The sequence below is a fragment of the Nerophis lumbriciformis genome, linkage group LG36 (assembly GCF_033978685.3).
Source record: "Nerophis lumbriciformis linkage group LG36, RoL_Nlum_v2.1, whole genome shotgun sequence".
Taxonomy (NCBI): domain Eukaryota; kingdom Metazoa; phylum Chordata; class Actinopteri; order Syngnathiformes; family Syngnathidae; genus Nerophis; species Nerophis lumbriciformis.
Genome location: NC_084583.2, coordinates 23481265 through 23505337, shown reverse-complemented (window position 1 = coordinate 23505337; position 24073 = coordinate 23481265). Strand labels below are relative to the sequence as shown.

The 24073-nt window shown below is 41.8% G+C and overlaps 1 protein-coding gene across 3 annotated transcripts; it reads right to left on the bottom strand.

The window, feature by feature from the left end:
* Positions 1 to 602: 602 nt before the first annotated feature.
* c1qtnf2 (C1q and TNF related 2) lies at positions 603 to 22754 on the bottom strand. Of its 3 annotated transcripts, XM_072912364.1 has the most exons (4): positions 22017 to 22754; positions 21759 to 21917; positions 10596 to 10853; positions 603 to 1631 (listed from the first exon to the last, which is right to left on the bottom strand). In XM_072912364.1, the coding sequence occupies exons 3-4, from the start codon at positions 10843 to 10845 to the stop codon at positions 1006 to 1008; spliced, it is 876 nt and encodes a 291-aa protein (XP_072768465.1). In that variant the 5' UTR covers positions 10846 to 10853; positions 21759 to 21917; positions 22017 to 22754; the 3' UTR covers positions 603 to 1005. The 3 variants fall into 3 exon arrangements, with proteins under 3 accessions (XP_072768465.1, XP_061786208.2, XP_061786207.2); XM_061930224.2 differs by having other exon boundaries at positions 21759 to 22754; XM_061930223.2 differs by lacking the exons at positions 21759 to 21917; positions 22017 to 22754 and having other exon boundaries at positions 10596 to 11435.
* Positions 22755 to 24073: the final 1319 nt, after the last annotated feature.

The window sequence follows — 24073 nt, the reverse complement described above, 5'->3', positions numbered from 1 at the left end:
GTATATATCAATGTATGTGTATATATATATATATATATATATATATATGTGTATATATATATATATATATATATATATATATATGTGTGTGTATATGTTACTCATCAGTTACTCAGTACTTGAGTAGCTTTTTCACAACATACTTTTTACTTTTACTCAAGTAAATATTTGGGTGACTACTCCTTACTTTTACTTGAGTAATAAATCTCTAAAGTAACAGTACTCTTACTTGAGTACAATTTCTGGCTACTCTACCCACCTCTGGTGGTAAGTAACATTAGTAGATATTTTGGCTGTCGCCATAGGCTGATGTTAGCTTCCCTGCTATGAATCACTGTCAAATGTACATCGTGTGGGGACATTTATTAACGCACTGCAGACTCAAAGAGAGACAAACAAAGACACACACACACACACACACACACACACACACGCATACAAACACCAATCAGAAGTGCACAGTGTGTTCTCAATCGCAGCCCACACCTATCAGTTTATGGTTTGCGTAAAGGCTAACTTGTTATTTTCCTTTGTAATCTCTGCTTACTGAGCCTATGGTGCTGTTAAGTTATTGTGGCTCAATTTTCCTTAATTTTTTTTATGTTAATGAATTATCATTTAATATATATTATTGTTTTAGTTGCTGAAGAGATATTCCTGGCTCTGAATTTGCTCATTGCTATTTTTATGTTTTTGTGCATTATTTGTTGCCGTCATCATTAAACAAACAGGTTACTCATCAGCTACTCAGTACTTGAGTCGTTTTTTCACAACATACTCAAGTAAATATTTGGGTGACTACTCCTTACTTTTACTTGAGTAATAAATCTCTAAAGTAACAGTACTCTTACTTGAGTACAATTTCTGGCTACTCTACCCACCTCTGGATCATATCAACTTCCAAGATTTATTTAAAATGGGAGCATGTGGCCTCCTTAAGTCAGTATTATCATTATTCGTTTGTTTTTAGCGCCATCTGGTGTCAGAACTGGGTGAATGAGAGTGTTAGGAGGCACCTTGTACACTAGGTGTTGCAGCAGCCTGATCAGCATAGATGAGGAAGCCTGTAAAGGTGCTGTCAGTCCAGAAGGGGTCAAAGAAAAGTCCGTTCTGGTCCGAGTAAAAGATCTGCAGCCAGACCTGGTCGAGAAGTTGCAGGTGGAGAAGAGTAGACCCTGATGCTACGTCGTGGTTGCCTGTATTCGCGTCAAATGTCTTAATCTTGTACTGTCCGTTGTGGACCAGCCCGATGGCTAAGTGCCTGTTGGCCACGGTGATGTCATAGGTGAAGTAATAGATTCCAGGGATGGCGCAGACAAACTTTCCGCTGCTGGCGTTGTAGTGATTGCCCTCGTTGAGCAAGATGCGGCTGAAGGGAATGGGCATCCGCTCTTTAGGGTAGCTCTTCGACACGGCCACGGAGAAAGCCGAGCGGGCGCCGCTGCCACAATCGCAGCCTCCTGGTTCTCCCCTCTGTCCTGCGTCCCCCCCATCTCCTTTCTGGCCTCTTGTTCCTGCCAGCCCCGATGACCCCCGTTGACCTTTATGTCCTCGAGGTCCGGCCTTGCCAATGAGGCCCTCGCGGCCTTTCATGCCGGGTTTACCTGGATTTCCAAGCCTGCCAGGATCACCTCAAGGAAAAATGGTAAGAGATGAATAATCCTTGACAATGTAAACACAAAACAATATTATTTTCATCTGCACTGAAGGTCATTTCATTTATACACAGAATTGATTTTAAAATGGAGAATGTTACCACAGTAAGTTTCATACCCAGGGGCGCAGCATCAAATTCTGGGCCCCCATATACAAGACTCCTAAAGGACCCCAACCTAAACCCAAAGTCACACACTAGATATATGTTTAAATGCACTAAAATACTAATAAGTACATATGAGTTGGGAAATTGTGTTAGATGTAAATATAAATGGAATACAATGTTGAAAATCCTTTTCAAGCCATATTCAGTTGAATGCATTACAAAGACAACATATTTGATGTTCAAACTGATAAACTTTTTTTTTTTTGCAAATAATAATTAACTTTAGAATTTGATGCCAGCAACGCGTGACAAAGGAGTTGGGAAAGGTGGCAATAAATACTGATAAAGTTAAGGAATGCTCATCAGAGGTGGGTAGAGTAGCCAGAAATTGTACTCAAGTAAGAGTACTGTTACTTTAGAGATTTATTACTCAAGTAAAAGTAAGGAGTAGTCACCCAAATATTTACTTGAGTAAAAGTAAAAAGTATGTTGTGAAAAAACTACTCAAGTACTGAGTAACTGATGAGTAACATACACACTCATATCATATATATATATATATATATATATATATATATACATATATACACATACATTGATATATACAGTATATCATTTATATTTATTTATTTTGCCGTTTTTGTTTACATGTTAAAGGTGTTTTAATGAATATACATGCATGTTTAACACATATAGATTCCTTTCTTTCATGTTGACAAGAATATAAGTTGGTGTATTACCTGATTCTGATGACTTGCATTGATTGTAATCAGACAGTAGTGATGATAACGTCCACGTTTTCAAATGGAGGAGAAAAAAAGTTCCTCCTTTCTGTCTAATACCACATGAAAGCGGTTGGTTTTTGGTATCTTATTTGTCCAGCTTCCATATTCGTTTTCACACACTTTACAAGAAATACATTGGCGGCAAATTCCGTAGCTTGCTAGCTTGTTTGCGCTGGCTTTCGGAGACTCTTATTTTGAAAGCGCAGGCACGATGGAGCGGCACTTTTATTGTGAAGACAGGAACTGTGCAGTCAGTCTTTAGGCTTTTGACGGGATGTACGGTTGAAATAAAAAAGTGTCTTTTTTCCTTCACACTTTTGATTGATTGATCGAAACTTGTATTATTAGATTGCACAGTACAGTACATATTCCGTACAATTGACCACTAAATGGTAACACCCCAATAAGTTTTTCAACTTGTTTAAGTCAGGTCATGTGACCGCCTGGCTCTGTTTGATTGGTCCAACGTCACCAGTGACTGTATCTGATTGGTGGAACGGAGTCAAACGTCACTAGTGACTGCATTTTATTGGTGGAATGGAGTGAAACGTCACCAGTAAGGCAGGCACTTTGAAGGTCTGTCTGACAGACCAAAACAAACAAAGCGTGCATTAACAGATCGATAAAAATTAGTAGCGAGTAGCGAGCTGAATGTAGATAAAAGTAGCGTTCCTTCTCTATAAATATACTCAAGTAAAAGTAAAAGTATGTTGCATTAAAACTACTCTTAGAAGTACAATTTATCCCAAAAGTTACTCAAGTAGATGTAACGGAGTAAATGTAGCGCGTTACTACCCACCTCTGATGCTCATCAAACACTTATTTGGAACATCCCACAGGTGAACAGGCAAATTGGGAACAGGTGGGTGCCATGATTGGGTATAAAAGTAAATTCCATAAAATGCTCAGTCATTCACAAACAAGGATGGGGCGAGGGTCACCACTTTGTCAACAAATGCGTGAGCAAATTGTTGAACAGTTTAAGAAAAAACCTTTCTCAAGCAGCTATTGCAAGGAATTTAGGGATTTCGCCATCTACGGTCATTAATATCATCAAAGGGTTCAGAGAATCTGGAGAAATCACTGCACGTAAGCAGCTAAGCCCGTGACCTTCCATCCCCCAGGCTGTACTGCATCAACAAGCGACGTCAGTGTGTAAAGGATATCACCACATGGGCTCAGGAACACTTCAGAAATCCACTGTCAGTAATGTCGAAGGCAGATATTTACATATATCCGAATTTTAGTGTTACTTATTTTCTTTCATAGTCATATTTGAAAACAGCTGGTGTTTTCCATTACAATGTCTTTCTTTACTCTAGCAAGTAAACTGTGTGTGTTAACCTTGAGTTCTTTGGAATGTATTATGACTAGGGAGACGTTGTGCATGTATTATGGCGAGGGAGGGGGAAGAAAAGAGGCGTTTTTGGCGTTGGGAGGACAGACCATTTTAGCGGGGCGATCCGAATGTTCTATGCTGTTTCTGTGAAAGTATATTTGCAAAGCTTTGCCAATATATTACAAAATACCTATTCTGTCTCTGGTGGTTTTTCAACTCGGCTTTAAGTGTCGTAAAGAGCTTGGGAGCGATTTGTGACTTGAATTCCCTGGGAGGAAAAACTGGTTCAAACGCAACAGTAACTACAGTTGGTCGCTACATCTGTAAGTTCAAGTTAAAACTCTCCTATGCAAGGCGAAAACCGTTTATCAACAACACCCAGAAACGCCGTCGGCTTCGCTGGGCCTGAGCTCATCTAAGATGGACTGATACAAAGTGGAAAAGTGTTCTGTGGTCTGACGAGTCCACATTTCAAATAGTTTTTGGAAACTGTGGACGTTGTGTCCTCCGGACCAAAGAGGAACACAACCATCCGGATTGTTATAGGCGCAAAGTTGAAAAGCCAGCATCAGTGATGGTATGGGGGTGTATTAGTGCCCAAGACATGGGTAACTTACACATCTGTGAAGGTGCCATTAATGCTGAAAGGTACATACAGGTTTTGGAGCAACATGTTGCCATCCAAGCAACGTTACCATGGACGCCCCTGCTTATTTCAGCAAGACAATGCCAAGCCACGTGTTACATCAACATGGCTTCATAGTAAAAGAGTGCGGGTACTAGACTGGCCTGCCTGCAGTCCAGACCTGTCTCCCATTGAAAATGTGTGGCGCATTATGAAGCCTAAAATAGCACAACGGAGACCCCCGGACTGTTGAACAACTTAAGCTGTACATCAAGCAAGAATGGGAAAGAATTCCACCTGAGAAGCTTCAAAAATGTGTCTCCTCAGTTCCCAAACGTTTACTGAGTGTTGTTAAAAGGAAAGGCCATGTAACACAGTGGTGAACATGCCCTTTCCCAACTACTTTGTCACGTGTTGCAGCCATGAAATTCTAAGTTAATTATTATTTGCAAAAATAAAAAAAAGTTTATGAGTTTGAACATCAAATATCTTGTCTTTGTAGTGCATTCAATTGAATATGGGTTGAAAAGGATTTGCAAATCATTGTATTCCGTTTATATTTACATCTAACACAATTTCCCAACTCATATGGAAACGGGGTTTGTACAAGTAAATGAACATCCTTCAAGACTGGAGATTACATAATTTTTGCCAGTTTTTTTCCCCCAAAGAGGCCAGGCTGTAAATAGCGACTTTCAGTTCCGGTGTCAGAATGTTTGGTCCATTTTTACGTTTCTGCTGAATGATTATTTATACTTTTGTCATATGAAAAGAAAATCAAACATTTTTAGATGTAGTTCATTGCTCTTTGGAACTGAAAAAAAAGAGTTTTGATTTCCAGTTTAATATTTTAGTATTTATACTTTTATCAGAGAAAAAGGGTCTTGTTGACTAACGAGTGCATTTTATTTTTGGACCAAGTAAGGGAGAGTTTAATATTTTTTTCCATTGATTTTTTACATCATTTTTCTAGACCTTTAACATCCAAACTGTAGCCACCATTATGATGTGCAGTGCTGTTTTTAAATGACCATAAGTCTTGAACTATAGAAAGTACTTCAATGGTTGAAATCTGCGCTTTTGGGTGTTATAGGAGTTATTACGGTAATCTAGGTCACAGCAGCTCAGACCAGGAACAAAGCAAAGTGGGCGGGGTTTGTTTTCAGAGCAGTCAGCCCGAAACGCATGTGTCAGGAACAGATGCGGAAGCAAATTTTCACAACAAATTTCTGCATAAAAGTGATAATATATCATATTGTAGGTGTTTTTTACACTTTGCATTCATATTTTGCTGTTTGTTACATTTGTTACTGGTCTGAGAAGTAAAAGAGGAGCGATGTTCATATATTGTTAATATTCAGTGTTTTATTGTTCATAGTTAATATTGTAAATCTCAATTTCTTTATTTTAATATACACTTTGGGTGTCCCATTCAGTAAAAAAACTGTCAAATTCCATTCCGTTTTTTCGAGGTGGTCTGTCAAAACTTTTTTAGAATTCTATCGGACATTGTGACACTTGGTATCAGCGTTCCTGAAAAAAAGGGACCCAAACACACATACTGTACAGCAGATTTTTACAGCTAAATGTGTATATATAATTTATACACACATACACATTGGCACTCTAGACCAGAGATGCGCGGTTTGCGGACACAACCGCGGAGTCCGCGGATAATCCGCGGGTCGGGCGGGTGACATGACGAAAAAAATAGATTTTAAATAGATGCGGGCGGGATGCGGTTGAACCATTTCGGAAATATATATACATAGTGTCGGAGGCAGATATTTACATATATCCGAATTTAAGCTCGTCTTTTCCACTTCTTCTCTTGATGCTCTGTCAGCAAGCAAACGGTGTGTGTTAACCTTGAGTTCTTTGGAATGTATTATGGCTAGGGAGACGTTGTGCTTTTGTTATGGCTAGGGAGGGGGAAGGAAAGAGAGGTTTTTGGCGTTGGGAAGACAGACCATTTTGGGTGTGCGCGATAGAAGGTTCTAGGGTTAGACTGGTCTCAATCAAAATGTATATTGGCAAAGCTTTGAGAATATACAGGTAAAAGCCAGTAAATTAGAATATTTTGAAAAACTTGATTTATTTCAGTAATTGCATTCAAAAGGTGTAACTTGTACATTATATTTATTCATTGCACACAGACTGATGCATTCAAATGTTTATTTCATTTAATTTTGATGATTTGAAGTGGCAACAAATGAAAATCCAAAATTCCGTGTGTCACAAAATTAGAATATTACTTAAGGCTAATACAAAAAAGGGATTTTTAGAAATGTTGGCCAACTGAAAAGTATGAAAATGAAAAATATGAGCATGTACAATACTCAATACTTGGTTGGAGCTCCTTTTGCCTCAATTACTGCGTTAATGCGGCGTGGCATGGAGTCGATGAGTTTCTGGCACTGCTCAGGTGTTATGAGAGCCCAGGTTGCTCTGATAGTGGCCTTCAACTCTTCTGCGTTTTTGGGTCTGGCATTCTGCATCTTCCTTTTCACAACACCCCACAGATTTTCTATGGGGCTAAGGTCAGGGGAGTTGGCGGGCCAATTTAGAACAGAAATACCATGGTCCGTAAACCAGGCACGGGTAGATTTTGCGCTGCGTGCAGGCGCCAAGTCCTGTTGGAACTTGAAATCTCCATCTCCATAGAGCAGGTCAGCAGCAGGAAGCATGAAGTGCTCTAAAACTTGCTGGTAGACGGCTGCGTTGACCCTGGATCTCAGGAAACAGAGTGGACCGACACCAGCAGATGACATGGCACCCCAAACCATCACTGATGGTGGAAACTTTACACTAGACTTCAGGCAACGTGGATCCTGTGCCTCTCCTGTCTTCCTCCAGACTCTGGGACCTCGATTTCCAAAGGAAATGCAAAATATGCATGGTTGGGTGATGGTTTGGGGTGCCATGTCATCTGCTGGTGTCAGTCCACTCTGTTTCCTGAGATCCAGGGTCAACGCAGCCGTCTACCAGCAAGTTTTAGAGCACTTCATGCTTCCTGCTGCTGACCTGCTCTATGGAGATGGAGATTTCAAGTTCCAACAGGACTTGGCGCCTGCACACAGCGCAAAATCTACCCGTGCCTGGTTTACGGACCATGGTATTTCTGTTCTAAATTGGCCCGCCAACTCCCCTGACCTTAGCCCCATAGAAAATCTGTGGGGTATTGTGAAAAGGAAGATGCAGAATGCCAGACCCAAAAACGCAGAAGAGTTGAAGGCCACTATCAGAGCAACCTGGGCTCTCATAACACCTGAGCAGTGCCAGAAACTCATCGACTCCATGCCACGCCGCATTAACGCAGTAATTGAGGCAAAAGGAGCTCCAACCAAGTATTGAGTATTGTACATGCTCATATTTTTCATTTTCATACTTTTCAGTTGGCCAACATTTCTAAAAATCCCTTTTTTGTATTAGCCTTAAGTAATATTCTAATTTTGTGACACACGGAATTTTGGATTTTCATTTGTTGCCACTTCAAATCATCAAAATTAAATGAAATAAACATTTGAATGCATCAGTCTGTGTGCAATGAATAAATATAATGTACAAGTTACACCTTTTGAATGCAATTACTGAAATAAATCAAGTTTTTCAAAATATTCTAATATACTGGCTTTTACCTGTACAACAAAATACCTATTCTGTCTCTGGTGGTTTTTCAACTCAGCTTTAAGTGTCGGAAAGAACTTGGGAGCGAATTGTGACTTGAATTCCCTGGGAGGAACAACTGGTCCAAAACGCAACAATAGTTAAATGTTGTTACCCACATACGAAACACTTATAGATTTTATCGGTCCTTTAGGTGGAGCTGATGGTGCATCACCGAAAAAGAAAAGGATTGACTTCACAGAATGGGAGGAGGATACACCTGTGCTTGTTGATGAAGTAGAAGATTATTCCTCTACAAACTTGCATCTCGACGGATCAGCAGAGGAAAATCTACTTTCCTTTTGGGGGAAACAAGGACAATCATTCCCACGACTACAACACCTTGCCAAGAGAATCCTATGCGTCCCAGCAACAAGTGGTGCAAGTGAGCGCTCCTTCAGCGCAGCAGGGCGCATTTTAGAGGCCAGGCGCTCTCGCATGAATCCTGGCACTGTAGATGCCATTTTATTCCTGCATAGTGCTAACAAAAAAAAAAAGTAAGTAGACATACGGTTGGATATGTTAAACGAATTAGTCTACGTTACCTATAGGCTATACCAAATAAGCCCATGTCTAACCTATATTGAGTTCGGTCAGCTGAATAATTTTGATGGTTACGTGTTGTTTGGGCGCACTACAATGCAAAGGAATGAAGGCAATTGCGTTGTTTATTGTGGTTTTTTTCTATTGGAGATATACTACTGTGTGTTAATTATTTAAGTGAAGCACATCTCCGATTGGCGACAATGTAAGGCTATTTAGCCTGCTTTGTTTGTCGCGACCGTCTATTTTCATTATAATTCAAGTTTGATGATAAAGTGCAGTCTGATGGGTTTGATTTCCCCCCTTCAGCTTTTTGCCTTGGCCAATAATTTGCAGGTAATTTATTATTATTTATTTTATTTATTTTTGTTTAAATAGGGCTGACATACATATGTTATTGTATAATTTAAGTTTGTGCGCGATTGACAGCCTAAGGCTTATGAGGCACATTTTTTATTTATTTTTTTATTTCAACTTAAAAAGGTATGAGCCTATGCCTAGAACATAGGCTATGTGTTTATCTTTATTTTCCTGCCTGTCGTTGACAATGGAGATTGTCTGATATTTTGTCATGGCTGCAGATCAATCAATAAAGGTTCATCTTTGTCGCAAAATTGTTCACTGCTTCACTGTGCACCCCGCCCTCGTACCTATTTGAGCATTATAACGTTAACAAGTTAATATTCATTGAAATAAATTCAGAAAACATTTTTTACCTAACGAAAATATAGGCCTTGTCTTTCTAAAACATTTTTTTAACTTCTTAAAAGCATCGTTCTGCTTGCTGGAACTGCGCACACAAAGTGTGAGGAACGCACTCCTGATCTGAGGGCATTGGCAACAATAGTCAACACTTTCTTAATGGAAATGACAATAATACTATAATAATGATAAATAATATTATCACGCATTGAATGTCTCTGCTACATTGGATCAGTCTCCTTTCTTTAACAGGCAAAAGTGTTATGATCCGCTGCCCGGATCATATTTTCGTTTACGTTTTCGAGGTACTTGTGTTTTTTGTTAGTTTTGGACTCCTTGAGTGCCTGTTTGTACACCTGAGTTTGTTGCCATGGCTGCTTATTATTTTGTCATCACTGACATTATTATTTAAGCCTGCCTTCCCTGTCATTCTGTCTGGCTTCCTAGTTTGCTTTTTGCAACAGTAGACGACTTTTGTTCTTGCTCTGTACCTGTTAGCTTCCACGCCAGGCTCTGTTACTCGCTAGCTCCCACGCTAGTCTTCCTTAGTTTTTACCTTATGTGCTATCAGCACCCTTTTCTTTGTTTCTTCTGAGTTATTCCGTAAATAAATCATTTATTTTACCTTCACGCTGTGTCCGAAGTCCGTTGCATCCTGGGAGAACGAAACCCCGCATCACCATGCGCCCCGGTCGTCACACAAAAGCTTTCTAACCTCACTAATGCCTTGCATCGTCTGTATTAGATATATAACAACGGGCGGGTGGCGGATGGCGGGCAGGTGTGGTTTTGATAAAATGTTGGTTGGGTGGATGGCGGATGGATGACGACTTTTGTGATGCGGTTGCGGATGAAATAATTGCCTATCCGTGCATCTCTACTCTAGACACATTTTTTTCTCTCAATGTGGCCCCCCCGAGTCAAAATATTTGATTTATATGCAAATCTCCTATTATATACACTGTACCTTGACATGGAAATTGATTTTTCGAATAGTAATAGTTATGTAAAAAACAAATCTTATGAGAAAATTGCTTAAGTTTTCTCACATTTTGGTCTTAGTTTGCTGTTTCGTAACAGATTACTAATGAAAACCGAGTTACCACCGCGTTAATACAACAATTTTAAAAAGCAAACATTTGTTCCGTCAAAGTGCATCAGGGGGTCAAGTACCTGCATCTCCTTTTTCTCCTTTATCTCCATCCTTTCCATCTGGACCATCCTTTCCAGGGGCCCCCATCGGCCCCATCGCCCCTGGTGATCCGGGTTGGCCCGGGTTCCCTGCGGGCCCCTCTGGGCCTGGCAGACTACACACTAAATTGGAGGAGTGGATGGTGATGTTACGCCCTCTCTTGGGTGAGGAATAAAGGGACTGGGAGAGGACAACTGAGAGCAGGCAGAAGGTCACACAGGAGTGAAGCATGATTGTCGCTGAGGAGACACAAAGAAAAGTTAGTTCAAGGCCAAAATGTTTGCGTGCCTGTGTCAAGACTTGGTCCGGGGTGTGTGCTTTTCCAGGATGCAACGGAAAGTTGGCTCGTGCGAGACGGGAATGAAGGTACATGATTTATTATTATCAAAAAAAGGAATAAATGAAAGCGCGCACAGTGGCGGAGAATAAACTATGAAACCAAAAGACTATAGCAAAAAAAGTACAAACAAAAAACACGCACAATGGCGGAGAACAAACTATGAAACCAAAAAGACTATAAATATGGAACAAAAACTTACTTGGCTTGGACAAAAATAGTTGCTTGAGGAATTGACATGGAAAGAAGTATCAGGCATGAACAGAGCATAAATGTGTTGAGGTCGTCAGGACGAACAACAGAAAATGAATGAACTTAAATACTATGGACATGATTAGTGAAAGCAGGTGCGTGACTCAAAACGTGAAACAGGTGCGTGACGTGACAGGTGAAAACTAATGGTTGCTATGGTGACAAACAAGAGTGCACAATGAGTCCAAAACCCAAAACGAACATGACCAAAACAAAAACATGATCACACAGACATGACAGCCTGTCCGTCGGACGCCAGATAATGTGGTGGTGCTGAGGGACATATAGTGTCGAAATGACTGGAATTTCCCAAACAAGTTCTCTTGATGTGTTTTTTGCTCATTAAGATGAATCTGGCAGTCGTTTACCATGATGTCAAATAGTTTTTGAGTAATCAATATTGGAATGCCACCTTTCCATCCCCAGACTCGATACGTCGCCCCCTCTTGGTGTGAGGCCATCTACAGAACTGCAGCCCATTCCCCAGCATAGACAGTGTGGATAAATGCATGTAAAACTATTATTTTCATCACTTAATTGCATGTTTTTGTCGCTTTGGTCCTTGATTACTTCAAAACTGATACGGTCAACATTATGAGAAAACAATCAATCAATCAATCAATGTTAAAATTTCTTAAAGGGGAACATTATCATCAGACCTATGTAAGCGTCAATATATACCTTGATGTTGCAGAAAAAAGACCATATATTTTTTTAACCGATTTCCGAACTCTAAATGGGTGAATTTTGGCGAATTAAACGCCTTTCTAATATTCGCTCTCGGAGCTATGGCGTCACATCGGGAAGCAATCCGCCATTTTCTCAAACACATTACAAACACCGGGTCAAATCAGCTCTGTTATTTTCCGTTTTTTCGACTGTTTTCCGTACCTTGGAGACATCATGCCTCGTCGGTGTGTTGTCGGAGGGTGTAACAACACCATACTTGCCAACCCTTTTCCGGGAGACTCCCGAAATTCAGAGCCTTTCCCGAAAACCTCCCGGGACAAATATTCTCCCGAAAATCTCCCGAATTTCAGCCGGAGCTGGAGGCCACGCCCCCTCCAGCTCCATGCGGACCTGAGTGAGGACAGCCTTTTTTCACGACGGGAGGACAACAGGGTGACAAGAACTAAATCATCCAGACTAGAGATAAATTGTATTATTATTATGTTTATCTTACCTAAAAATAAATATATTTATTAATTTAAAAAAAAAGAAAAACTAAATAAATGTTTACTATATTTTGCTAAAAACATCAAAATTAATTGTATTTTTATTTGTATTTTTTCTGACTCCTTAGTACATCCAGGCATTAGAATTATACATTAAAATAAACATATTTGAAATAATTAATTTTAAATTATGTGAAGAATGTGAAAAGACACATGAGAACACACACTGGTGAAAAATCACATTCCTGTTCAATCTGCAACAAAAGCTTTTGTGAACGATCATACCTTGTAGCACACATGAGAAGACACACAGGAGAGAATGTGTTGAGTTGCAGTGTGTGTGGTGAAAGATTCTCTTCTAAGTACCAGTGTAAGAAACACAAGTGTGCTGGTGAGAACAGCAGAAGCAAATGAAACTGCAAGATTTGAAAAAACTGTCAAGACTTTAATTTTGACTTTCTAGCAACATCAGCACATATGACATGTGTGACATTGTTGTTTGTGTAACAATCTTTTTAATATGCTTCTACGTTTATAGATTAGATATTTTGTATTAGTGCTTTTTTCAGTCAAGTACATGCATTAATATGCAACCTTGTGTACTTTTATTAAACATTGAACAGAACAATTTGACTGAAAAGGTGAGAGTAAAAGAATGGCCGTGCGCGACCCGAGGGTCCCTGGTTCAATCCCCACCTAGTACCAACCTCGTCATGTCCGTTGTGTCCTGAGCAAGACACTTCACCCTTGCTCCTGATGGGTGCTGGTTAGCGCCTTGCATGGCAGCTCCCTCCATCAGTGTGTGAATGTGTGTGTGAATGGGTAAATGTGGAAGTAGTGTCAAAGCGCTTTGAGTACCTTGAAGGTAGAAAAGCGCTATACAAGTACAACCCATTTATCATTTATAATTATCATAATAATTCATTTAAAATTACCATATTTAATTATTAAAATAATTGCTTGTTTATCGACAACTTTAGCATTTTATTCATTACATTTTGAAGCTCTCAGAAGCCAAGTTATGTTATATTCCTTAAGATTTATGTATGCAAGTTTGAAGTATCAATTATCTAAACACAGTTTTGTGTCATGTCTGTAATATCATGTTTTGTTTAAGTCATGTTTTGTTTAGTTTCTGTCTTTTCACTCCCTTGTCTGGTCACCATAGCAACCATTAGTTTTCACCTGTCACGTCACGCACCTGTTTCACGTTTTGAGTCACGCACCTGCTTTCACTAATCATGTCCATAGTATTTAAGTTCATTCATTTTCTGTTGTTCGGGCTGACGACCTACTGTCAGGACTTGATCTTGGGAGTTTGCTTTTCCGGGATGCAACGGAAAGTTGGCACGGGCGAGACGGGAATGAAGGTACATGATTTATTGAAACACTAGAACTACAAAAAAGGATCAAACCAAAGCGCGCACAGTGGCGGAAACTATGAACAATTAAACAAAACATAAACTGTGGCTTGATAAACAAAAACTTACTTGGCATGGAACCGGCATGAAAAAAGAGCAGCAAGGATCAAAAGGGTGTGCAGAAGCATATATGGGGTGTCGTCAGGACGAACAACAGAAAATGAAAAGCTTAAATAACACAGACATGATTAACGAAAACAGGTGCGTGACTCAAAACGTGAAACAGGTGCGTGACGTGACAGGTGAAAACTAATGGTTGCTATGGTGACAAACAAGAGTGTACAATGAGTCCAAACGTGGAACAGGTGAAACTAATGGGTAATCATGCAAACAAGACAAGGGAGTTGTAGCGGTAAAGTCCTATACTATTAATGCTACTGGTTGCCGAATATAACTGAAGCTAGTTTAGACGTGTGCAGCTGGCTAATAATTGATGTCCAGAATTGTGTCCATGTTTAACACACATATTTATTAATATACAGTCACGTAAATCAAACTCACTTGGAAACAAAAACGGAAAATAAACGGGAACAAAGAAATCATAGCCTGGCACAGTCAAAAACTGTTGCGCCTCCACTCAGCAACACCTGAGCAAGATCCCAGCCCCTCCCTAAGTAGACTGGCACTTGGCCTTGAGCCAACCCCTTTAATGACGTCATACATTTGACGGACAAAAACAATAAATGGCTCTAACACACCAGCCCCTAATTGCTACTGGCGTGATGAACAGAGCAATTGAATTAAAAATAAATACATACAAATAGAGCCATAACACCAAAACAAAACCTTTTTTCTTTGGTTTTCATGTTCCCTTTTGCAATAATGCAATTATTTTACTCCATACCTTCACATAGAAGGCATATCGTTATTGGTCTTTCGATTATGCTCGTTTTGGTTTGCAGACTGAGCGTACAAGGCCTTTCCTATCAGGAAAGGTTACCAGTATTCTTCTAAGTATCCAACTTCCTCTTGGTGCTGAAGCATCCTTTTTCATTTGTCCACGTTTGTCACTCTTGTAGCAACGGTAAATACTCGCGAATCCACCTTTTCCAAAAAAGGTCAGCGATATAGACTCTGCCTCCATCTTCTCTTTGAGTACAGATCCTTTTTTTCTTTCTGCTTCCAAACTTTGAGTCTTGCTTTTTCCATTTCTCTCTTTTCCTTCTCCTCGTGTTGCTGCTGGAGAAGTGTTTGCTCCAAGCCTCCTTGTCTTTCTAGCTCTAGAGCTCTCTCTCTGGCCAGAGCTTGCTCTCGCTCTTCCTGCCTTTTGGCCAAGCCATGTTCTCTCCTGCCTCTCCTTTTCCAAAGCAAGTTTTTTCTCCCACTGCAAAGCTTTTCTTGCTCCTCTTTTTCAATGCGGAAGCTTTGAGTCCACTCATAGGACTTTTGGGCTGATCGTGTTCCGCCAATGCTCTGGTTGGTAAGCGGTTCCTCCAACCTGTTAACGATGGTGTGGTTAACAGTAACTGTGGGGCTCCCATTATGCTGGTTGTTGCCTTGTATTGGCCCATTAATTACCCACCCCAGTAGGGTTCTGACAGCATAGGGTCCGTCTCCATGGCTGTTAATCACCTCCCATGGTTCCATTAACTTGGAGGCGTTAGTACCAATTAACAGATCCACGTTGGCAGTTAGTCGAGGGATTTTGATGCCTTTGAGGTAAGGCCACTTATCTAGCTCTGCTTCACTGATCAGATTGTTAGTACCCACAGGCATCTGCATTTGAGTGAACATATCGGGAAGCTCAAAAAACTTACTGCCAGTAAGATTAGAGATTTTCAGGCCATTTACAACGCTGCTAGGGACCGCCTTACTGTGCCCCATGATGCGCAAGTGGACTCTTGTTCTTCGGCCTTCTGTATTCAGCCTGTTCAGTAGTTGTTCAGAACAGAAGGTCCCTGTGCTTCCTGGATCTAGGAAAGCGTATGTCTGGACTATCTTGCTGCCCTTTGAGCACTTCACTTGAACGGGCAGTATAGGTAAAATTCCATAGTTGCCAGCCCCTGTATGGCCACAAGTTGATGATGTAGTGCAAATCTTTGCTTCTATTTTTGGCAGATGGCTATTTCCTCCACTTTCCAGATGTCTCCTTTCAATATGTAGCACTTCGGGATGTGTCTTGTTGCAGTAAGAGCAAGTGATGCGCCTGTCGCAACTCTTGCTCAGGTGCCCTGTGCACAGGCAACCAAAACACAGGCCTTTTTCTTTTAAAAAGTTCAGCTTTTCCCTGTGCGCCTTCTTTCGCAGTATTGGACAGTGCTCCAATGCATGTTCACTTTTACAATAAAGACAGGGAATAGAGTTTGTCTTGGAGAAGTATATGCCTCTGTTAACAAACTTATCCAGGTGTGTATCCGATTTAGGTTCAGTGGCAACTGCCACCTGAGTTGCGAAACTGCTTCTTCTGAACTGTGATTTTCTTTGATGCATAGGCTTGGGTTTGGTTATTGTTTTATTTTGAGGAATGTCCTGAATGTCACCAAAGACAGGATCTGAAGCAATTCTGACCTGCTGTTCAATAAATTTCACAATGTCTATGAAACAAGCACGTCGCTTTTGTGTGTCAACAATGTCAGCTGCTTTTCCTCTCCACTGGTCCCTTAATTTGTAAGGAAGCTTTTGTATGAGCATCTTCATGCTAGCTGGAATATTGAGCTCGTCCAAGTATTGCAGCTCTTCCATCGCATTGGAGCATTCTCGCAAGTAGAGTGCAAAAGCTTGGAGATTTTTTACATCCTCAGATTTGATGTTTGGCCAAACCATGATTTTGTCCAGGTAGGCTGCTGTTATTTTTGAAGGATTTCCGAAGTGTTCCCTTAGTAGGCGTTTTGCTGTAGCATAGCCTCTCTCTGTAGGCATATAGAGGCAACTGCGCACCAAATCTCTCGGCTGTCCTTTGGTAAACTGCTCCAGATAATATAAGCAGTCACCACAATCATTGGTTTTTGCCTCTACACAATGCTCAAATGCTTTTATGAAAGCCTGAAACTGCAATGGGTCACCTTCAAAAACCGGAATGTGTCTGTGTGGAAGTAATTGGGAGGTTTGTGCTTGAACCAGGAGTGCCATCATTTCATTTTGCCTTTGTAATATAGTGTGGAATTCACCTGGTATTGTGTTATTGCCTTGAAATGATTGAGCTGCTTGAGGTAAATGTTGCCTTGATTGGTTTTCCACAGGATCCAAAGTTGATGAGCGAAGTGGTTTGTTTGGTTGAGGGTGTGAATGAACCTTGTTTGGGGCATTCTTGGCTGTGTGAAGCTCTGAAGGAGCAGCTTTAACAGACTGATGAAGTTGTTGTACAGGCTGTGCAGGCACTTTTCTCAGTTTTGTCTCTTGTCTATAATAGGACTCCATTCCATCAGACTTTTTGCTCCTGCCAGAAACACTGGCTTCCTGGAGGACAGACAATTTAGCATTGTGGGATGCTATTTGAGCATCCAACTCCATTTGCTCCTTTTTCCTCCTTATGGCCTCTGCTTGTTCCTCCTGTTCCCTCTTTAGAGCTGCTGCCTGCTCATCTTGTCTCCTCTTTAGAGCTGCTGCCTGCGCCTCCAATGCATGAATGTCTTTTAGAGCAATAGCACGGGCAATAAGTGCTGCCTTATCTGCCTCTGCTATTATGCGAGCAGAAGAAGTGGAAGACCTTTTGCTTTTGTTTGAGGATACGGAATTATTGAGCTTTGATAAGACATTGGATTGCACATTTGAAATGCTGTCGTGGGGTTGTACACTTTCATTTTCAACACCATCAACAGCAGAACCATCATTTATAACTTCATCATCATCATCATTGTCATCATCATCATTTTGAGAATACATCAACCTGTCAGCCTTGTCAATAAAACCATCAAAATTCAACATTTTTGCTTTGTACCATATCTCATGTTTAGTACACTCATCATCTGGTAACAGAGACAACAAAGTTTTGTGCACTTTTCTGGTTTCATGATAAAAACCCATAAACCTGCTAAATTCCTCCCTTAGCTCATGTGAACGTGTTTCGTCATTTAACAGGGCAATGACCCCCTCTTTCAGCGTTGATAGTCTTTGCAACTTTGATTTTCTTTCCCCCTGCAAACTTTCAATTTTGTGACCTAGAGCTTTGGGTGTCATTTTTACCACACGTTTTTTTTCTTCAACCCCTTGCCCAACATTGTCACGTTCAGCCACATTGTCCTCCTGTGGCTGTTTATGTTCATCAGCGCACATTTGTGCTCCCTCCTCCTCCATTTGGAAAAGTCAAAGTTTTTCAACCCGCGCGCAAGTCAAGTCAAATAGTCACCAATGCATTGGATTTTTTCAATATTTGTGTGCACACATTTTAATAATGGCCGTTTTGCTTTTGTTTATGTCGGCGCGCCGCTAAAACATACCACACAGGTGTAGGACGGGCTCAACGCTGCTCCGCGTCCTCCTCCACGCACTGCACGCACGCGCGCTGCTTGGCTCGGTGGGATGATCTGCTGCTGCTGCTGCTGGCTGCTGTCCCCAATGAGCGACCCTGTAGCTCTCCAGTGGGACTCGTAGCTGTCGATGCAGAGCTTGATTGCAGAAGGTCTCCGCCGCTTCGCCGATCAGTTTCCTCCGCCGCCGATCACCAAACAAACGCTGACAGCGGCCCGTGCGTTCCTCTTCCAAAACGAGCCTCGTAGCTTGTTGCTTCCCAATAAACAACTCGCGTTCCGATGAGGTAGTTTTTGACTAAGTGTAGCGGTAAAGTCCTATACTCTTACTGCTACTGGTTGCCGAATATAACTGAAGCTAGTTTAGACGTGTGCAGCTGGCTAATAATTGATGTCCAGAATTGTGTCCATGTTTAACACACATATTTATTAATATACAGTCACGTAAATCAAACTCACTTGGTAACAAAAACGGAAAATAAACGGGAACAAAGAAATCATAGCCTGGCACAGTCAAAAACTGTTGCGCCTCCACTCAGCAACACCTGAGCAAGATCCCAGCCCCTCCCTAAGTAGACTGGCACTTGGCCTTGAGCCAACCCCTTTAATGACGTCATACATTTGACGTACAAAAACAATAAATGGCTCTAACAGGAGTGAAAAGCCAGAAACTAAACAAAACATGACTTAATACAAAACATGATTACACAGACATGACATTTTGTTTGCATATTTTCAGGATATATATATATATATATATATATATATATATATATATATATATATATATATATATATATATATATATATATATATATATATATATATATGTATGAAATACTTGACTTGGTGAATTCTGTCAATATACTCCTCCCCTCTTAACCACGCCCCCAACCACGCCCTGCCCCACCCCCGACCACGCCCCCACCCCCCTCCTCCCGAAATCGGAGGTCTCAAGGTTGGCAAGTATGAACAACACGAACAGGGACGGATTCAAGTTGCACCAGTGGCCCAAAGATGCCAAAGTGGCAAGAAATTGGACGTTTGTTCCGCACACTTTACCCACGAAAGCTATGCTACGACAGAGATGGCAAGAATGTGTGGATATCCTGCGACACTCAAAGCAGATGCATTTCCAACCATAAAGTCAAAGAAATCTGCCGCCAGACCCCCGTTGAATCTGCCGGAGTGTGTGAGCAATTCAGGGACAAAGGACCTCGGTAGCACGGCAAGCAAATGGCGGCAGTTTGTTCCCGCGGACGAGCGAGCTAAACCCCCTGGATGTCTTGGCTCACACCGTCCCTTATGCCACCGAAGATGATCAAGAGAAGAATATCGACCCTAGCTTCCCTGGCCTGCTGACATCAACTCCAAAACTGGACAGATCAGCTTTCAGGAAAAGAGAGCGGATGAGGGTATGTCTACAGAATATATTAATTGATGAAAATTGGGCTGTCTGTAGGGCTGCAGCTAACGATTATTTTTCTATCGATTAATCTATAGATTATTTTTTTCGATTAATCGGTTAATCTATAGATTATTTTTTCGATTAATCTATAGATTATTTTTCCTTTTACCGATTATTTTTTTTATTTAAAATGAAGAGGAAAAAATAAATGTAGGCCAGTTTTTTCAAAAGGCATGGCTTTTATTTACAAAAAAAAAAGTATGGCCACTCAGTCAACATTGACAACAACATGACAAAATATTCTGTAACAATGTAAACATTTAAAACTTTTAACATTTAACAAAATTAAAAGTAGCTTATTTGCTTTTTAATGTGCAAATATAAAAGTAAACATCCAGTGCAAATCTTAATATTCTGGAATAGTATAAGCATTTCAAAAGTAAAAGTATTGCTTATTTTGCTTTAAAATGTGCAAAAATAAAGATAAACATCCAATACAAAAAAGTGCAAAACGGAAATATTCTGTAACAAGTGTAAACATTTCAACAAAAGTAAAAGTATTGCTTATTTGCTAAAATGTGCAAAAATAAAGCTAAACATCCAATACAAAAAAGTGTACAGTGTAAACATTTCAACAAAAGTAAAAGTATTGCTTATTTTGCTTAATAACACAACAATGATAGTATGATTAAAGTGAAAGTTAATTGTTGGTTTGTACATAGTATATGTAACTGTTAATGTTGTAAAAGGTATTTGCACAACTAATTAACGTTAGCGTTTGTGACACGTCTTGTGCCGTGGGGTTCTTTCAGGACCGACAGACTGAACGCCAGACGGCTTTGCCAGGTTTACAATCTTTTAATTTTACACAAAGTCTTTTCTCTTCCAACTCTTTTCTCTTTCTTTCCTCGCTTTTCAGCTCCTCTTCCTCGCTCGCTCGTCGTCCCCTGTCTCTTGCGGCGTCGCTCCCGGCGCGCCCCGCCTCGCCGCTCGCTCGCCGCCGCCGCCTCTCCACAGCGTTAAAGAGGAGCGCGTCTTTGTAAACACTGAACAGGCACGCCAAACGCGCCTCTCAGAGCAAACGGTGCTTTAGTTTATGAATTTACAACGCAGATACAAATGACACATTCATGTTTTTGTGTAATAATGACAATGTATACGCACGCGGACGATTGACTTGTTGATGGTGATGGCAAGAACGCTGTCGGGGGTTTTCTTTTCAAATGTTCGTTCATAGCCGTTGTGCTGCTATGATAGGCCATTTCCGCTCGACACAGTGTGCATACAACAACATTATTAGGCCGTTTATTGAAATACTCCCACACTTTTGACGACTTTTGGCGTGCTTTTTTCCCCTCGCCCGCATCGTCTGCTTTGCGCTCCGCCATGACAGTAGTGTGACGTAAATATGCGACGCGCCGACGCACAAAAACGGCGTCGACGTATTTACGTAACCGATGACGTCGACTACGTCGACGCATCGTTTCAGCCTTAGCTGTCTGCACTCTCAAAGTGCATGTTGTTGCCAAATGTATTTCATATGCTGTAAACCTAGTTCATAGTTGTTAGTTTCCTTTAATGCCAAACAAACACATACCAATCGTTGGTTAGAAGGCGATCGCCGAATTCGTCCTCGCTTTCTCCCGTGTCGCTGGCTGTCGTGTCGTTTTCGTGGGTTTCGCTTGCATACGGTTCAAACCGATATGGCTCAATAGCTTCAGTTTCTTCTTCAATTTGGTTTTCGCTACCTGCCTCCACACTACAACCATCCGTTTCAATACATGCGTAATCTGTTGAATCGCTTAAGCCGCTGAAATCCGAGTCTGAATCCGAGTTAATGTCGCTATAGCTTGCTGTTCTTTCCGCCATGTTTGTTTGTGTTGGCTTCACTATGTGACGTCACAGGAAAATGGACGGGTGTATATAACGATGGTTAAAATCAGGCACTTTGAAGCTTTTTTTTAGGGATATTGCGTGAGTACAATTTCTGGCCTCTGCTTATTGGCTAGCACTGCTCGACTTACAAGCCCAAGCAGGGTGCAGGGATGCTGGACCCGCGCTACACATGCTTGTCTGGCGTCGTCTCTTAAACACCCCGCAAACCAAGTTGAAATGATGCCTTCTGGTAACCAAAAAGTTACTCACCGGCTGAAAATGATGACGGGCTCTTCTGGCAGAGTCAAAGTCAGTCTTCCACACAAGAGAGCAAGCGTTCCTTCATGACCTTTCTTCCAGGCAAATCTGTCCGGAGAAGCGCCGCAAGGAACTGTGCAACTCGCTGTCCATAACATCCGCCCAGTTACTCTGCACCAAAAAAAATGTTTTCACCATGATGTCATAAAATTCAAGTAAAAGTGCAACAGTTTTGCACAGAAACAGAAGCAGTGATGCTGCATGTCATACATGATTTTAGGGGGCGTCGATTGCAAAAATCGACATGTCTGCATGTGCGTATTAAAGATTGGACAGGAAAGGATTCCAGATGTGTTTGTCACTCTGAGACACGGTCCAGCTGTTGGCAGTCCTGGCTGTGTCCGGTCACCAGTGGACTGCAACCCTGGGAACAGAAATTGTTGAGAAAATATGAAATAAAAAGCATGAACTTTAACAGTCTATGCTAATGCTGATCATCTTTATCTGGAAATACGTCTTCATATGATTTCCTCCCAGTCTACCATTCTTTGTGAAAGGGGAAAATGTTGCATGTCGCACCTTTTTCTTTTTATTAATCCCATATGCAGGGTCGTGATGCTGGTTAACTCGCACAACTCACCATCTTTTTACAGTGCAATACAACGTACTAAGCAACATGTAAAAAGGTAAGTACTCTACTGTATTTGGTAGACCCTGACACAAAAAAAAGAGAATACTGTCACCTAGTGGCCTTTTGGAGGTACTCGTCTGTAATTGTTGCATATTGCACTAACCAGCTCTTTTTAATGTCGCACTGTGTTCAAGTCAGAAGAAGAAGAATCAGAATCAGCTTTATCGTCATTACGCAAGGTAACGAGATTGAGGCCATTCCATACAGTGCGATGTGTGCATGCTAGAAAAACAATGTGCAAATATATAAAAATATAGAAGTGCAATGAATATGGTCTGAAATGAATATATACATGAAAAAACAAAACAAAAACAGGGTGGTTGGTGGAATGGGTTATTGCACCGAAGAGAAGGCAGTTATGAGGGACAATGGGGCAGTCCGTTCAGGATGGTTATGGCCCTGGGGAAGAAGCTGTTCTTTAGCCTGTTTGTTTTGGCTTTAATGCACCTGTAGCGCTTCCCAGAGGGCAGCAGGTGGAACAGGTCCGAGCCAGGGTGGGTGCTGTCCTTGATGATGGCACTGGCTCTGTTGAGGCAGCGGGAGGTGTGGATGTCCGTCAGAGAGGGGAGAGGGCGGCCGATGATCTTCTGAGCCGTCTTGACCACTCTTTGCAGCCTCTCCCTGTCTGCTGCAGTGCAGCTGCCGTACCATACCGTAATACAGTAGGTCAGCAGGCTCTCGATGGACGAGCGGTAGAAGGTCAGCAGCAGGTCAGGCTTCAGGTTGTACTTCCCGAGGACTCTAAGGAAGTGTAGCCGCTGCTGAGCCTTCTTGATGATTGATGTGGTGTTGACTGTCCAGGAGAAGTCATTAGAGATGTGGACTCCAAGGTACCTGAAGGTGTGGACCCTCTCTACACGCTCGCCGTTGATGTAGAGGGGGGCAGGGTCGGTGCTGCTCCTCCTGAAGTCGACGATGATCTCTCTGGTCTTGCTGGTGTTGAGAGCGAGGTTGTTCTCCGAAGACCAGGCCGTCAGCTTCAGGACCTCCTCTCTGTAGGCAGCCTCGTCACCCCTGGAGATGAGCCCGACCACTGTGGTATCGTCGGCGAACTTGACGGTAAGGTTGTCACTGTGGGCCGGACTGCAGTCATGGGTGTAAAGGCAGTAGAGGAGGGGGCTCAGCACACAGCCCTGTGGGGAGCCGATGCTCAGCGTGCGGGAGGATGAGAGGTGCGGGCCAAGTCTCACATTCTGGGGTCGGTCCGTTAGGAAGTCCCTTATCCAGGCGTTTGTGAGAGGGGGGAGGCCAAGAGTGTCCAGTTTATTGCAGAGTCTGTCCGGGATTATTGTATTGAAGGCAGAGCTATAGTCCACAGAGAGCATCCGGACGTAGCTCTGCTGCTGCTCCAGGTGGTTCAGAGCAGAGTGGAGAGCAACAGCGATGGCGTCCTCTGTGGACCTGTTCGCCCGGTATGCGAACTGGTGGGGGTCGAAGTCTGGAGGGATATGGTCCTTGATGTGCTGGAGAACAAGTCGCTCGAAGCACTTCATGATTACCGGAGTGAGGGCCACTGGTCTGTAATCATTCAGGCTGGTGATGGGAGACTTCTTCGGCACCGGGATTCTTGTAGATGACTTCAGGCAGGATGGGATGACTGCCTGAGCCAGGGAGAGGTTGAAGATCCTGTTGAGGG